The 17408-nt window shown below is 31.5% G+C and overlaps 1 protein-coding gene across 9 annotated transcripts in view; it reads left to right on the top strand.

Annotated features, from left to right (window-relative positions):
• Positions 1-17314, top strand: part of Pnt (ETS transcription factor pointed) — a 115982-nt gene extending 98668 nt beyond the window's left edge. For 8 of the 9 annotated variants that reach the window (XM_083079599.1, XM_083079602.1, XM_083079606.1 and 5 more), the window contains 5 exons: positions 12821-13021; positions 13440-13739; positions 13918-14190; positions 14382-14676; positions 15134-17314. In XM_083079599.1, the coding sequence (XP_082935725.1) occupies positions 12821-13021; positions 13440-13739; positions 13918-14190; positions 14382-14676; positions 15134-15197 (1133 nt within the window). In that variant the 3' untranslated portion in view covers positions 15198-17314. The remainder of the gene's footprint in view (positions 1-12820; positions 13022-13439; positions 13740-13917; positions 14191-14381; positions 14677-15133) is intronic. The other variant, XM_083079601.1, reaches the window with a different exon arrangement.
• Positions 17315-17408: the final 94 nt, after the last annotated feature.

Below are 17408 nucleotides of genomic sequence, written 5' to 3'. Positions count from 1 at the left end.
TATATATATAATAATGAATATATATTATAATAAAGCATTGCATGGTAGAATAAATTTTGATACACCTTTGCAATTTTTTTAAAATTCCATTTTCTGCATGCAATTTATTTATTAATACTATTAATTATATCTGAACAGTAACGTCGGGGATGTTTTTCTTATACTTTTAATATAATTAAGAATCTTGACAAATTTTAATTTTTATTTTCTTGTCTATAAATTGCAATAATCGTCGTTAGAAAAGAAACGTTGAATAATTTCTTACTGCCATTAACGGTAGAATAAATTTTGATACACCCTTGCAATTTTTTTAAAATTCCATTTTCTGCGTGCAATTTATTTATTAATACTATTAATTATATCTGAACAGTAACGTCGGGAATGTTTTTCTTATACTTTTAATATAATTAAGAATCTTGACAAGTTTTAATTTTTATTTTCTTGTCTATAAATTGCAACAATCGTCGTTAGACAAGAAACGTTAGATAATTTCTTACTGCCATTAACGGTAGCATAAATTTTGATACACCCTTGCAATTTTTTAAAATTCCATTTTCTGCGTGCAATTTATTAACACTATTAATTATATCTGAACAGTAACGTCGGGAATGTTTTGCTTATACTTTTAATATAATTAAGAATCTTGACAAGTTTTAATTTTGATTTTCTTGTCTATAAATTGCAATAATCGTCGTTAGACAAGAAACGTTGGATAATTTCTTACTGCCATTAACGGTAGAATAAATTTTGATGCACCCTTGCAATTTTTTAAAATTCCATTTTCTGCGTGCAATTTATTAATACTATTAATTATATCTGAGCAGTAACGTCGGGAATGTTTTGCTTATACTTTTAATATAATTAAGAATCTTGACAAGTTTTAATTTTGATTTTCTTGTCTATAAATTGCAATAATCGTCGTTAGACAAGAAACATTGGATAATTTCTTACTGCCATTAACGGTAAAATAAATTTTGATACACCCTTGCAATTTTTTAAAATGCCATTTTTTGCGTGCAATTTATTAATACTATTAATTATATCTGAGCAGTAACGTCGGGAATGTTTTGCTTATACTTTTAATATAATTAAGAATCTTGACAAGTTTTAATTTTTATTTTCTTGTCTATAAATTGCAATAATCGTCGTTAGACAAGAAACATTGGATAATTTCTTACTGCCATTAACGGTAAAATAAATTTTGATACACCCTTGCAATTTTTTAAAATTCCATTTTTTGCGTGCAATTTATTAATACTATTAATTATATCTGAGCAGTAACGTCGGGAATGTTTTGCTTATACTTTTAATATAATTAAGAATCTTGACAAGTTTTAATTTTGATTTTCTGGTCTATAAATTGCAATAATCGTCGTTAGATAAGAAACGTTGAATAATTTCTTACTGTCGCTAAATGACAATTGTAATAAAGTTGAGAAATTGACGAGAATATTGTAACATTTAATATAATTTTTTACGGCAACATATTTATAAATTCGTGGGAGGAGGGCAATTTAATGGATTAAACATTAATTCAAGGCCGCGCAGGTCATATGTCAGTTTGGAATTTATTACCGACATAACAAGAAGGAATAATAATTTTTCCACCTAGCTTTTGTTATATCTGTCTAAAATAATCAAAGTTAATCGTGAGAACCGTGATTCAAGGCGTTCTGTATTTTTTTAGAAACGGAACAAAGTAATCTCTTAATTTCTGTATTTTTAAAAAAAAATTCAGTAATCTTAATTCGCATTTCTAAGAGAGAGATACTTTAATCGTTTATTTCTGTTTAACAAATTAAACGCTCCTCGAGTCTCTCGGAGGCAATTTCGTAAAATCGATCCCGTTTTCGTCGCGCGATTGGACGATTCGCTCCACGAAGGGCAGATACATCACAATTATAACATTCGACTATCTGCATAATGGCCCGTAACTATAGTATTATTTTTAACGCGAGCATCTTTTGTTCGCGATACGTCCCTCGTTCCTCGCCATCAAGGTGTGGCCCTTGTTAAGCCGGCAATAAAGCGTATCGCGCAAGGTCTCGGCGGCTGGCACACGCTTGGGAGCTCGGTTTTACACGCTTCGGATGCTTCGGAATTGCAACCGACTTAGATAAAAGCTGAATAAATGTTGTTGTACGAGAGCCAAATGAAGATATCTTGATATCGTGGCTCATAACGTTACATTAGCCAAACCTCGTTTATCGTTTTGTTGAATTCGCAGATTTCGATCTATCCGTCTGACCAACAAAAAGGTTTTAAATTATACGGTTAGGGGTTTTTTTAAATTACACGTAAATCTATGAATTCTATGCAATATGCAACGCAACAAATTATTTTGCATATTTATAGTTATTTAAATAAAGCAACGAGATTTTAATTATATATAATTGATTATATATTTTAATTATATATTAATTATTGAAAATTATATCGAATTTGTACGAGTTAAATTCACGTATTTTAAAATCTGTTTTTATTTTGATCGTGATCGTGTTCGCGCAGGATTTAAAAAATAATTTCAAATCTTACATTTTATGATATTTTTAAAGGTGTAAAAAAGAAGTATGAATGAAGTGTGTATATTATTATTATTCATTTACTTTACGAAACATATTAATATCAAGATTGAATTATATCCATGTCAAAATCCAAAAGTGACAGAGTTGACTGGAAAAGTTTCAACTAATTGTGAGTTGAAAAAATCCTGATAAAAAAATCCTGGTTTTTATTAGTTCAGACTTTATTTATTACAATAAACTAGCAAAAACGATAAAAATAATAAATATAACAAATATATTTATATAACTTTATGGGAAAAAATATTTAAAAAAGTAAAATTGATATAATAATAAAGTTTTTTTTTAAATTCAAATTAATATGTGAAATTTTTTTAAAATTTCGAAATATAAATGTTTCTAAATTTTATATTAATTTTTAGTTTAATAAGAAAAATGTGCAATAGTAACAAAATTAAAAATTTTTTATCATACAGATCTAATTCGCATTTATTTTTTATTCTTTTAATAAAAAAATTTATTAATTTATTTGCTACATTGATTCCTAATCTATTACGAATTTTATCTTGGATAAATCTTCAATCAGAAACTACTCTCTCAATTGACGGATATCGATAAAAAGATTTTCTATTTATTATAACATTTTTAAGAAACAATCAGTTTTTACTAGTTTTTTCCAGAAAATACTGATTTTTATCACTAGATTTTATCGAAGAAAATGTGGAATTTTTCCAACTCTATCATGCCACATTCACATTGAAGGAAAAAATAATTGTAAATAGTCATAATTTATAGACATTTTTTGCGATAATTGTATTTAAGATTATTGTTATTACGCATACTTGTTATCAATACTACAGTATTAATAACTCTATAAAATAGGAATCTCGGTTATAATTTTTTTCCATGCAATTATAATCGATCCTTCTTTTCAGTGCAGAAATCGATGTACGCATAATTTTGCATTATTTTGCATCTAAATACATCCAAACATCCGTCCATAATATGATTTCTAGATTAAGTACATATGAACGATACGAAGAAAATCATTCTTTTGTTTACGCAAATTTTTTCTAAAATCAGGCTTTTCCCTCCAAAATTCGTACAAAGTATTTGTCAAAATTTATTCAAAATTTATTTATATTTAGAAGTTCAATCTTCGCTAATATTCCATGCAGATTAATAAATCTGAAAACGATTCTCTTCGTAGGCAACGCGCGTGAGCTTCTACTGACGATAATATGAAGAAGATAATTCTTTTCTTTACGCAAATTTTTTTCTAAAACCAAGTTTTTCTCCCTAAAATCCGTACAAAGTATTTGTCAAAATTTATTCAAAATTTATTTATATTTAGAGGTTCAATCTTCACTAATATTCCATGCAGATTAATAAATCTGAAAACGATTCTCTTCGTAGGCAACGCGCGTGAGCTTCTACTGACGATGATATGAAGAAGATAATTCTTTTCTTTACGCAAATTTTGTTCTAAAACCAGGCTTGTTCCCCCCAAAACCCGTACAAAGTATTTGTCAAAATTTATTCAAAATTTATTTATATTTAGAAGTTCAATCTTCGCTAATATTCCATGCAGATTAATAAATCTGAAAACGATTCTCTTCGTAGGCAACGCGCGTGAGCTTCTACTGACGATGATATGAAGAAGATAATTCTTTTCTTTACGCAAATTTTTATCTAAAACCAGACTTTTTCCCTACAAAACCCGTACAAAGTATTTGTCAAAATTTATTCAAAATTCATTCATATTTAGAGGTTCAATCTTCACTAATATTTCACGTAGATTAATAAATCTGAAAACGATTCTCTTCGTAGGCAACGCGCGTGAGCTTCTACTGACGATGATATGAAGAAAATAATTCTTTTGTTTATGCAAATTTTTTCCTAAAACCAGGCTTTTTCCCCCCAAAACCCGTAGAAAGTATTTGTCAAAATTTATTCAAAATTCATTCATATTTAGAGGTTCAATCTTCACTAATATTTCACGTAGATTAATAAATCTGAAAACGATTCTCTTCGTAGGCAACGCGCGTGAGCTTCTACTGACGATGATATGAAGAAGATAATTCTTTTCTTTACGCAAATTTTTATCTAAAACCAGACTTTTTCCCTACAAAACCCGTACAAAGTATTTGTCAAAATTTATTCAAAATTCATTCATATTTAGAGGTTCAATCTTCACTAAAATATTCCATGCAGATTAATAAATCTGAAAACGATTCTCTTCGTAGGCAACGCGCGTGAGCTTCTATGCAGATCCTGGCGTGCACATGCGTTTCACGTGTACATACATTACACCCAGACGCGTTCATGGGATAGGTAGAGTGTGGGAGAGTTCGCAGGTCACCGGTCTAACGAACAATGCGCGATTTCGTCGTCGTCGTGGACGACTTTTTTACGAGCCGCGCTCATCGCACGTCTCCCCATGTACTCTACGTGCATGTGCGTAGGTGCGTGTGTGCGTGCGTGCGTGCGTCGAGTAAAAGGAGCGATTCACGACCGCGGCAGGTATAAAACCCGGAATGGCGAAGGAAAGAGTAGCGTCGTTTCACCGCGATCTTTTTACACTCTTACGCTATAGATAAGTTGTAGGCGAACAGAGTCGCCGCTTTCATCTTGATGGAATGATTGTGGGGTCGATTAACGTCTTCGATGGGGAGATTTTATATTTTTATTTTTATTTATTTTTTTTTTTTTGACAGAAGGGGAAAAAATTATCAATACCAGGTGAAACGATAAGGAAGGGGGCGCGATAAAAGTCTCTCTTCATATTAGATTACATGAAGAGACTTAAAATCAAACTCTGCAGTCGATCGTACATCTTTCTTCCCTCGAAAATGCGTTCCGCTCCTTTTCTAATTTTAATATAACACCTTATCAAGTTCATATGTTAAGTAGGACACGTCTCCCCGTTGAATTTTGCGTGTGTCATCGTTTAACTCGTCATCGCTCATACATTATTACTCGCACAAATCGGAATAATGAATAAAATCGAGGTTGACATAAACAAACGCACTTTTTTTCACGCGTAGTAAGATAGTATTTTATCATTTTTATCGCCAAGTACTAAAGTTTCCAAAGAAAAATCTTTAGACATTGAAAAGTCGAAAGATAACGACGAAAAGAGAGGCCAGCAAGCTTTTCAATTTAATCTCAATAGAATTTTGATGCCGAGATGTAAGATTCAAAGCAGGATTGGCTGAAATTTTTCCATATTTTTTGGATAAAATCCATACCAAAAATTGGTTTTTTCTATTAAAGATGTTAGAATAAATAAAAAATGTTTTTATCGATATTCAATTGGGAATATTTTCTAATTTAAGCTTGATCCAAAATAAAATCTGCGAGAAATTAGAAATCGACATAGCAAATAAATTTTTCATTAGAAAATGTTAAAAGGTAAATCTATATTTTTAATTCTGCTCCCCTATTATATTCTTCTTATTAAACAATTAATATAAAATTTAAAAACATTTATACCTCCAAAATATCCTTTTAAAAATTTCGCATATTAATTTGAATAAAAAAAGAATTTATTGATAAATTGATTTCACTTTTCTAAATTATTGCAATTAATATGCTTTATTAATTAAAGCAAAAATATTTTTTTTCGCTTATAGTTATATAATGTTATATAACTATAATATAAATAATGTAACTATAATATAACTATAATATAACTGTTATATAACTATAATATAATGTTATATAATTATTATATAACTATAATGAATATAATGTTAGCTCTCACTTTTACAGTTTTTGTCAGTTTATTCCATTAGATAAAATCGGAGAAAGAAAGAGAAACTGGAGTCTACCATGATTTTTCCACTGGACTTTTCCGGTCAACTCGGGTTCAAAGTAACGAACTCTGTCGATTTCCAACGCGACGACGAGAGTCCCAGATCCTGATGTGGGCCGCAGAGTCCACTAAGTTCTCCGGTCAAAGATAATGACCTTCCGACGACGAGTCGAGAACATTCGTGAGGCAGGTTTTAATTTTCAAGAGGCCCGACACCGCGTCGGTTTCTCTCTCTCTCTCTCTCCCCTTTTTCCGTCTTCCTCTCGGCTACCCTGCCTCAGCAGACAGCAGCAGCTGTGCTGTCCGGGCGTTTCATTCGATTTGGCACGTGCCACGACGAGGCTGCCGTCGTCGCTGCTCCTGCTACTGGCCGCCTTCGTCGCTCTCACCGTTACCGCCGATGCCTAAACGGCGGTTCTCCGCCAGTCCTCGGCACCTGTTTCACAGCTGATACGCGGCTGCTGTTACTTTTGCCCGCCCGATATACCGCGCTTCCCTTCTTCGCGCGCGGCGGAGCTTCCCCTCCGCCCCCGCCCCCTTCCGAGATGCCCCTCGAAGCCTCGTGGCTACTGAAAATTTCCCCCGTCTGTCGAGGGATTTAATGAACGGACACATTCGCAGCATGCGACGTTGAAACAGGAACTGGAGGACATATTTTGAAAAGAGAAATATTTCTCGAGATTTTATTTATTCCTGGAGTGGGCTTTTTGTTGGATGTTGATCGAAAAAAATAATACGTGATTTTTTTTCATCCGCGAGATATACTCTACGTGAATAGGAAAATATTTCGAGAATTTATGTAGCAAGGATGCCATTTTTATCGAATCTCATCTCATTAAAATTTATAATTTATATTTTTATTCAAAAATTTATTTTATTTTAATATTAGTTATATATTATTTATATATTTTATTTTATATATTATTTATATATTTATTTATATATTATTTATATATTTCTTTTATTAAATATATTATTAAAAAAATTAAAAAAATAAGATTATTTTAATCTATAAAATAATCTTATTTTTTAATTTTTTAAATAATATATTTAATTTAATAATTTATATATATCCTTATTTTTTATATATTTAATTTTATAAACTTTAAATGTTTTAAATATTAAAATTAATTAAATAAATTTACTAAATTTTATTTTTTTATTTATTAAAAATTATCATCTCACGAAAAGGGAATATATAATGAATTCAGCTTTCAAAAACTGATATAAATCTTAATTTCAACATGCGTGTGCGATGGCAGATATTTATAGTTGCAATTATAATCACTTTTCTAGAAAAAAAAATTATTAATCAAATAAACGTTGGGCGATACTAAAGTTTCTCTAGCGACGCGCCTTCAGTCCAGGTCGCACGAAAAGAGTAACAGTCGTCTTTTTAGGTCTATGTTAGTCGCGATAATGCCTGAAAGCCTAAAACGACTGGCTTCTCGACGAAGGAGAGAAGGAGAGCCACGCGTCTGTCTGTGCAGCGTGAGGGCCGGCTCCAAGCTGCACTCCCACGCTCACCGTCCATGAAACACGGGGTGCGAGGTGCAGCTACTACACGCGAGCCTCGCAGGTGTACTCGGAATATGCAGGGTCTCTGTCCCTACGGCCCTATTAACGACGCCACATGGACACGGGAGTATGGGAAAGCGCGCGAGAGAGGCCCTCGCGAAATAATTATTCCTACGAGAAGGATTATTCCGCTCGTTCTGATGTAACAACCACCGAATTATTTCTATCTACTGGACGGGGCGATTGAATGCTGGGGTGAAACTGTCAAGTACATTACGTTTTCGGTCAAAGATATTGCGTCATTTATTTAGAAAGTAGGAAACATCGTTGCTTTCATGAACAAAAAATATAGAAATATATTATTAAAAAAATATATATATATTATCCAATTATATTTTATTATTTTATATCTTGTTATTATTATTTTATGCTTTAATATCGCAAAAATGAAAAATTATAACAAATAATGTAAGAGAAATATTAAATTTTTCAGTCTTCAAAAAAGCTTCCCCTTGCTTCCAAATTTTGCTGCGCATATTCTTGGTATTCTTGACAACAATATTTTTTAAATTATAAATATTTAATTCCAGTACACTTGCAAATATTGCCACAATTGTTGAGAGTAATTTAAAGGAGAGAAATAAATCATACATTTATGTAACGCATATTGTTAACATGTAGAGAAATTATTTATAATTAACGCGATTATATTAAAAATTATCTATATAAAATTATTAAATATATTAAAAATATCGGCGAACATATATTTTTAACGTAATTTTTAAAACAGGTATTATAATAATTATATTTTACTAATTTTAGAAATTAAATAACAGATAATATATTTCATATTTTTCATATTTTATGAAAAATACTCGAGCAAAACAGCCAGAAAAAAAAATTAAAAACTTAATCATTTACTTGCATTTTCTGTATTTCTTAACAAGGATGTGATACATTTGACCGGTACTGTATTTTGAAGAAATTTTTAATCGCGTGGCATGAAAAATATTATTAATGAATATTGAAATAAAACGATATGATTAAAATCATTCCCTTATATTGACTCTCTCAATTTCCTAATTTTCATAATTTTTTACGATACCAATAGTTTTTACAAAATATGCGGCATTTCTTAAATAAAGATTTTAAGATGGTTGATTATTATCTTTATTATTTATTTTTTTATTATTTTTTATTATTTATTATCTTTATTATTTATTTTTCTTTATTATTTATTTTTAATTCCAATTGAATTTATCCATACTGCATTTTTAAATAGTACAGATAAATTCAATTGGAATTAATAACAATAAATAACAAATATTAATAACAATAAATAACAAATAGATAAAAAAAATAGCTGCGCGTTGGAACCTGATCTTCAATACCGATTCTCTGCATTCTATAATTATGTCCAATTAAAGACATAATTGAAACTGAGGATACCTGACCGCTACTTGTGCGCGGTGAGACCACCTGTTTTTTTTCCTTCGTTATTAAAACGCAAGTGTGGGAATGTGGGGTAGTGGCGTGTCACATACGCGATAATGCTGTCGTTTCATCATAATAAAGATCGCTGGATTATGGTAATTCGTCAAAGTCGCCCGCATTTCACCCGTGCAAAGTATTATTAAAGAAAAAACTAACTAAAACTCCAGCGAATACGCTAATCGTCCGATTAAATAGTTTGGAGCGCGATTAAAAGAGAAAGAAAAAGAGAGAGAGAGAGAGCACGACCTAGAGATAATGATCCTTGCAAGCCACCTGGTTTTGCCTTAACAGATACTCGATATCACCTGCCTCTCGTTGACCCTCTACAAACTTTAGCCTCGAATTAATGACTCGCCCCCCTCCCCGTGCAACTGCAACGCTGCTTTATAATAAGGAATTTCAGCAACGTCATAAATTTAATATACTAGCGGCGGATGAATGAGATCGCAATATAGATTTTCAATTAAAAGCCGATTTCAATTGATTCGCATTTTTTTCTCCTCGCTCGTCTCGATTTACTCCTCTCGTGCTTTATCGGTGAACGGATTCTTCTCATGCTGGTTCTCATGTATTCTGATTAAAAAGAGATAAGCTCTTAATTTTTTTATGGGGAATTTATTTGCATATAATTATTATATTGATCGTAATCAAATATATTCTTTAAAAAATCTGTAATAACGAATATTCATCTTAAGAGCGATTGTTTCGGATAAATTTAAATTTAAATCCATTATTCTACAATTTTATGTTTCTGTCTTCTTATTACGACTTATCAGGAAGGCGTTAATAATTGAATGATTAATGTAAAATGTAAGTTTTATGAGCCTTAAAATATGATTAGATAACTCCATCGACTTTTGATGATTAGGATCTTCAAAAAATACCTCCTTTCATCTGATTATTAATATCAAATCTTTTTTATCTCGATAAAAACTCGAATCTTTAAACTATTCGAAATAAATTACACACTGATGATCTCGAGCACACTAATTAAAAAGCGATCCGAAATTATGTAAATTAAAAAAGTATACATATTTATCAAAACTTTATTGTTTTTTTCTTCTATAAACGAGTTTTGCATATAATATAATATAATTCGTTCACGTGCCAATTAATTTTATATGAGATTTATTTTGATAAGAAATTATTTTTTTACAACTGTATTATATAATTAATGCTTTATTACGTGGAATAAAATATTATTTTCATTCATTTCTGCGCAAATTACGACGAGATGAAATCTTGAATCATTTATTTTCAAAAAATGATATTTTTCTAGGCACTCGTGAAAGATGATTTTCATTTAATGAAAAATATTTATAATTTGGAATTTACAAAAATTTAAAAAATTTAAAAGAATCGTTAAGAAAAAAGCTCGAGTCTTCAAATTGTGCAGCAAGCTGCAATCTAGTGATTTAATACATGGTAAGGTTAATGAAACTCGCAATAATTTATCGATTCAGCTTTTTTAAATTCAGTACATGATCATTAATAACAATAGTTTCACTCATAAGTATAACACTGTAACAGTGAAGTCTCACTGAAAAAAATCAGTAACAGCCGATTTTTCAGTGAAATCATGCTGTCATGAGATTAGAAACAAAACGAAAAAACAAAATGTGAATGAGTGACTCACTGGTTAGTCATTACCTTAATCAATGACATTTTCACTGATTCTATTTAAGATAATTTTTTGAGATAACCATATGCATCATAAAAAAAAAAGATCTAAATCATATCAATGGATAAGGAAAACAGAATGCGATGCTGTATTTATGTTAGGATTGCAGGAGATACCAAGATTAATCTTGGTATCTAATCTGATATTGTCTCGATATTCGATTTTTTTAAATTAGTTATCAAGATTAAAATTGTCAAGATTATTGATTTTTAAAAAAAGGTAAAATATGTATATTTGTAAATTAAGTGAGAAAGAAACATTATATTATGCAAATTTGAAAAATTTTATTTAATAAATAGCTAATTTTTATTTAAATGAAATTTATTTAATGAAGAGCCGATTTTTTATTTTAATTTTTAATAAATAAAAACATATATATTAATAAATTTAGACACAATTAATGCAATAAACAAAACCGATTTGAAATTTTACACGATTGTTTAGCTTACATAAAATTCTGGGTACAGCAGATACGCAATTTTTTGATAATGTGTGCGAGCTGTGCCAGTATTTTGATATTATTGCAAGCAAATGTCTTTTCGGGAAAATAATAAATATATACATTATATTTGGTGTTTTGGAAAATAAGTGAATGACATAAATAGTAAAATAATTATCTTAAATTATTAAAGATTATGTTAACTATTATTTTGAACAATTGTATTAAATAAAAATGTCAATAAAATAGAAGACAATAAAAAACGAGATTTTGTCGACAAAGATTCACTCGAAGACAAGATTTATAATTTTCCGAGAACTTTGAATACCAATGCAACATTTTGACGAATATTACCTCGCACTCCTAGCATCAATCTCCTCGTCGAGACCCCCGCCCCCGATGATTCGAGCGCTGCTCGCTTATCGCGCCGACAACAATGAAACACCGCGCGGCTTGGGTCCTCTCCCGCGATCGTAGAACGGAAGTCGAGGATAGGCGGAGTTGGTTTGGACCAATCGTCGAGATGCGCGCCTCCCACAGTGTCAGCTGTTCTTCCCGGCGGAGTTCTTGTCGCGCGTCGGCGCGCGACGTCGTCCTTTCTTCCTTATCCGTCAGCCCGATTTGACATTATGACGCTCGTAAACCATCCGCCACCACTTCGCAATCGAGCATCCAACTGCCAACTTTTCACTCCTAATAATAATAATAATAATTAATAATGATAGCAACGATGCCAACAGTGCCCAACGAATTTGAAATTTAAATCTCCTCCAATCGGAATGAAATTTCCCATTTATATTATTTTTTACTATATTTCTCAGTAATTATGATAATTTTTTTATAATAAATATAAATTTTTTTATAATAAATACAGGTTTTTTTATAATAAATACAAATTGGAGAATGAAAAAAATATTTAAAATTTGCTATTCACTTAGAAAGTTCAAATGAAAAATGTTTGTTGTCAGAATAAACCTTCCTCAAGTTTCAATCTGATTGAGAAAATTAGAATCGTAATTATAATAATTGTTATGATTTGTGCATTGAATTATATTATATAAAAAAACTTTAATAAAAGTCTCAATCATATATCTGACTTTAATAAAAATCTGAATAATAGTTCCAATAGACATGTTATTAATTGATTCACGATATCTTATATTTTATCTGACATATTATTTAAATAATGTGAAAAATAATAGGAAATTTTCTCTTTATAATATAAATAAATTAAATTTCTTTCACTTATCGTGTAAGAAAAAAGAATAATATTTTTTAATTTTTTTTCTCCTTTTAAAAATAAGTATAAATAAGACGTTATTAAATTGTTGTTACCTTTTAATTTGCAGGTGGTTACAATCATCTTCGCAGCCCCGTGTGCCAAGACGAAAGTCAAAGAGACGAAACGTCGCCACCACCTCACAGCCATAGCACCCAACCGCCAACCTCCCACTCTAGCACTCCTAACAGTAATAACAACAATAACAACAATAACAATGCCAACAGTGCATACATCCACCTACGGAATTTAAATCAGCTCAAAACGGAATGTAAGTTTCTTTATTTATACCAGATATGTTTCATCAAATCCGTTATGTATCATTTTTTGTAGAAACTCTCGAAAAAAATGACGTGTAAAGATTTTTTAATTTTGCATTACATGCATTTCATTTTTTCTAAGCTTTTCTTCGCGTAATTAATCGAAATCGCTTCAACTAAAAATCTTTGCTCTCACACAAAATACTTATGTGTTGAATAGATACAAGGTATAGGGTGTCCCAGACTTAACGAGTCAGCCGTTAATGATAGATTCCTGAGATCATTTGGAAACGAAAATCTTAATACCAAAATGTTGAGGAAGATGTAGTTTCGGCGCTACAAAAGATTAAAGATTACCAATCGGCGCGTTACGTTCTGTAATTTCTCTATGAAAAAGGTTAATTGAAAAAAAAAAAAATAAATTTGCAGCGAACTACAGTAATCACCACATAGCGGAGCATCTCCAGAGCGGAGGTGGTGGCCTGGGTAGCGGGGGCGATCTCGGAGGTACCGCGAGCAACGAGAGCGACTTGAGAGTCGGCGCAAACGCCACGGAGAGTTACATGACTCCGGCGCATTATTCCGGATACGACGAAGCCTCCGAGTATCACAGCTTATCGCAGGATCATCAGCCGCATCCGTACAATTTGGACGGTTCACCGGACTTTTACGGCGCCAGCGGGATCCACCTCGAGCCCAAGTATCAGCCCTTCAAAAACTATCCTCGAGGTTCGTCAGCTTGACTGAAATTAACGAAGAAAAGATTTCTTTCTAAAGATTACATTAACATCAAATTAATTGTATTTTTTAAATAACTAGTTGGAACTATTTTAATAATAAACTTATCAGATAGAGATACTGGTTGTTGACTTGTTGATGAAAATTATTGGCATCTACTGTCTTGCAGGACGCTATCATGAGAGCTACAGCGAGGGCGGATACGGCCAGTACGATGCAACGTCGTTCCAAACGGTTCCCGGAAGCGGGAGCGGTGCTGGAGGCGGCGGCGTCGCCGGTGAGCAGTGGGGTGTCGGGCTCGGGGATCATTTGCCTCATCATCCCGCGTTTCTCGCGGGACTCGGACCACGGGACTCCTCCAATCCCCATCATCCCACATCCATCACCAATAATGCGGACCAAAAGCCCTTACTGCAAAGCCCTATGCTCGCCAGTTATGCAGGTAAACTTTGCGATTCAATCGATGTATAAATTCTACGAGTGTTTAAAGAATCGTATGAATTATTAATGAACTTAGAAAAGCTAAAAATGAAGTAATATCTCGTGGATTTTGTAGCTAAATATTTTAACAATTGCATTTCACAACTTGATAATTTAATATTCAACACTAATCAAATATGAAATGGCATGTAGGCGGACCATGTTTCACCGGATCAGGCCCAATTCAGCTCTGGCAATTTCTGCTGGAGCTGTTAACTGACAAATCGTGTCAGGGTTTCATCTCGTGGACCGGTGACGGCTGGGAATTCAAACTAACCGATCCGGACGAAGTTGCACGCCGTTGGGGCGTCCGCAAGAATAAACCCAAGATGAATTACGAGAAGCTGAGCCGAGGTTTACGCTATTATTATGACAAGAACATTATACACAAAACTGCTGGCAAACGATACGTGTATCGCTTTGTATGCGACTTACAAAGTCTACTAGGGTAAGTTTAGTACGCATAATACAATTAATAAAATTTTATACAAATTACACATTATATACAATACTTTATATTGACAAGTTTAATTGCAATATTTTTGCTGAGAAATGTACTTCAAAAAATTTATGTATAAAATTGAAAATACGGGGTGGAAAATAACCATTTGCTAGGGGTCCAGAGAAAAATGCAACGCTTCTGACTTGAACATGGCAAAATATTTTCGAGCAACTTTGCTTGCATACCTTCAAAAAATAATATGGATATTATAATTTATCTCAGAATTAAAATTGTCAAAAAATTAAGAGCTGTGAAGGAGATTGAAAAAGTTAACTGGCTTATGTTAAATAAAATATTGGAATCTCGATACGCGTTGCAATTTTCTCTGGACCCCTAGCAAATGGTTATTTTCCACCCCGTGCAATATAAATTATCGTGTTATTTTCTTTTGCGATATTTACAGACTCAGTCCTGAGGAGTTACATGCAATGGTAGACTTGAAACCCGAGAAGAAGGAAGAAGACTGAGTTTTTGTTAACGAGCATGCTTTAGAGGACTGTGTCACACTTATAAAAGAAATGTAATAATACAAATTTCCCCTCTCTATCTCTCTATTTCTCTCTCTTTCTTTGCATTAAGCATGCGAGAACAAAGAAACATGGGAGGACAAAGTATCTATACAATGAAATCACTATGAAAAAACTATATTCAAATACAGAAGACTGTGATAGAGCGTCTTCTTTGTCCAGATATAAACAAAATCGAATCGGTCGTATGTACCAAAGACAGGGTCTGCATACCATTGGTGCCTAAAGTTGAATAAATCGCGAATTTGTTTCTAAGTGATTGATTTGTCAGCAGATTTTAGAGAATATTTATAGGAATAACTCGTCAATTTATACAGATATATAAATATATATATATAAATATATTTTTAATGTTACATGATTTTTCAACGCTATTAGCGTCAAGATACTTGGTGATGCCGCTAAATTATTTATGTCTCATCATTTTAACATGTGTGTTATATCTCGTTGATAGATGACTCGATATGTGATTGTTATTACCATAATTTTACAATAAACTCATTATACAATGTACTATGTAGCGAGCTTCTCAATTCGATATTTTCACATATGCTTTTTTTCTATGTATAGTTAATTTTTAGACTGTAATTCTAAACTGTACTTTTTTTTCTTTCAAGAGCTCGCTTCTTCAAAAAAAAAAGAAGACATATATATTTTATATATTATTTCTTAATTATTAAATGTATATTCTGGTATGTTCGCTCGCGATATATTTAATACTTTTAATCGCGCAATAAGAAAAAAATTGTTATACATGTAATCCAAGTCGGAAAAACGTTGCTAAGAGTATGAAAAGAGTATGCTGTTAATTTAATGTTAATATTTTTCCATAAAAATAGCGTTTATTGTGAATTTGGCTTTTGTTTGTAGAATATCCTTATCGAAAAATTGTACATTTATGACTTTGAAGACATTGAAGACAAGTGAATATTTATGAAAAAGAGAAAAAGAAGGGCTATGTGCAACCAGTGTTCCATGTAAAGCAAATTCTATTTATACACATACACATATGTTGTTTTTTTTTTCTTTTTAATTATTCATACACATTATAAACATGAAGATATGACAATTATAAATGATTTTCTTTCGTTAACATTCTTATTTATTCAAAATTTATATTTTTTATATTTTTCAATTTATAATTTTTTACATTAATATTTATTATTTTTTTAATAAGTTTGTTAAGCTTATCCGACTTAGATTTTATCGCTTCTTTTTTCATGGAACACTGGGTATTGCAATTGTGTATATCAGATATACATATAATATATATGCATAACACTATTTTACAATTTACTATGCATAAATTATATTAATATTTCTATCAAAGAGAAAATATTACATTGTATGTAAATGATGCGAAGATATATTAATACCATAAAAATTTACAGATTGAAGGACGAGCAATGTATTTTGTATTTTCCACGTGTCTTATATTTAGAAATGTATGCGTACGTAGGTATATACATGCATTTGTATATGTGTGTATGTATATAATATGATTTAAACTATTTTTGTATCCGCTGTGTTTGTTAAGTTTCCACGTACCAAAATAATTTAACGCTACAAAATGATAAGAGAAACAGCGTAGTATCTTTATACATAATTTTAACAGTATACTAATTTCAAATGATCGTTCGGGGATTTATTACGTTGACGAGGATTGTTGAGGAGAAGTATGAAAATGGGTAGCGCGATTTTTAAGGTCGCGAAGGTCTCTTGTTATAAAAGCTACCAAGATTATCCTTTTAGCGCGATAATCGTTATGATTAAAGTTTCTCCTAGTTGTGTCGCGACCGAATGTTATAAATAAATTATATTAAATACTCTTAGAGAGAGTCCCTAAAAATACGGGACGGAATAATACGATGTATAAAGCTACTCGAATGTTAATATTAAGTTATCCACGGTCTTGGCACTTGTTATATTAAAAGAGAGCCATACTTCTTTCCCAGGATTATATATAGCATTTTCAAAGAGATACGAATGTGCGGAAACTTTTTAGTAGATGCAATAAAAAAAAAAAAGAATAAAGAGATTTTTATAAATACCTTCGACGCTGAGAGATTGTTATTTATTTGCTAACCGCTCACTCCATTAAACATTTATCGTTATAAACTATAAATTATTTTGAAAATTGCGCATCGCAAT

The sequence above is a fragment of the Camponotus vicinus genome, unplaced genomic scaffold, assembly GCF_025532165.1.
Source record: "Camponotus vicinus isolate PSW18456_S1 unplaced genomic scaffold, iyCamVici1.0 SCAF_10, whole genome shotgun sequence".
NCBI classification, from domain to species: Eukaryota; Metazoa; Arthropoda; class Insecta; order Hymenoptera; family Formicidae; genus Camponotus; species Camponotus vicinus.
Note: the sequence above shows the minus strand (reverse complement) of the source record. Positions and strands in the feature narration are given on the sequence as shown.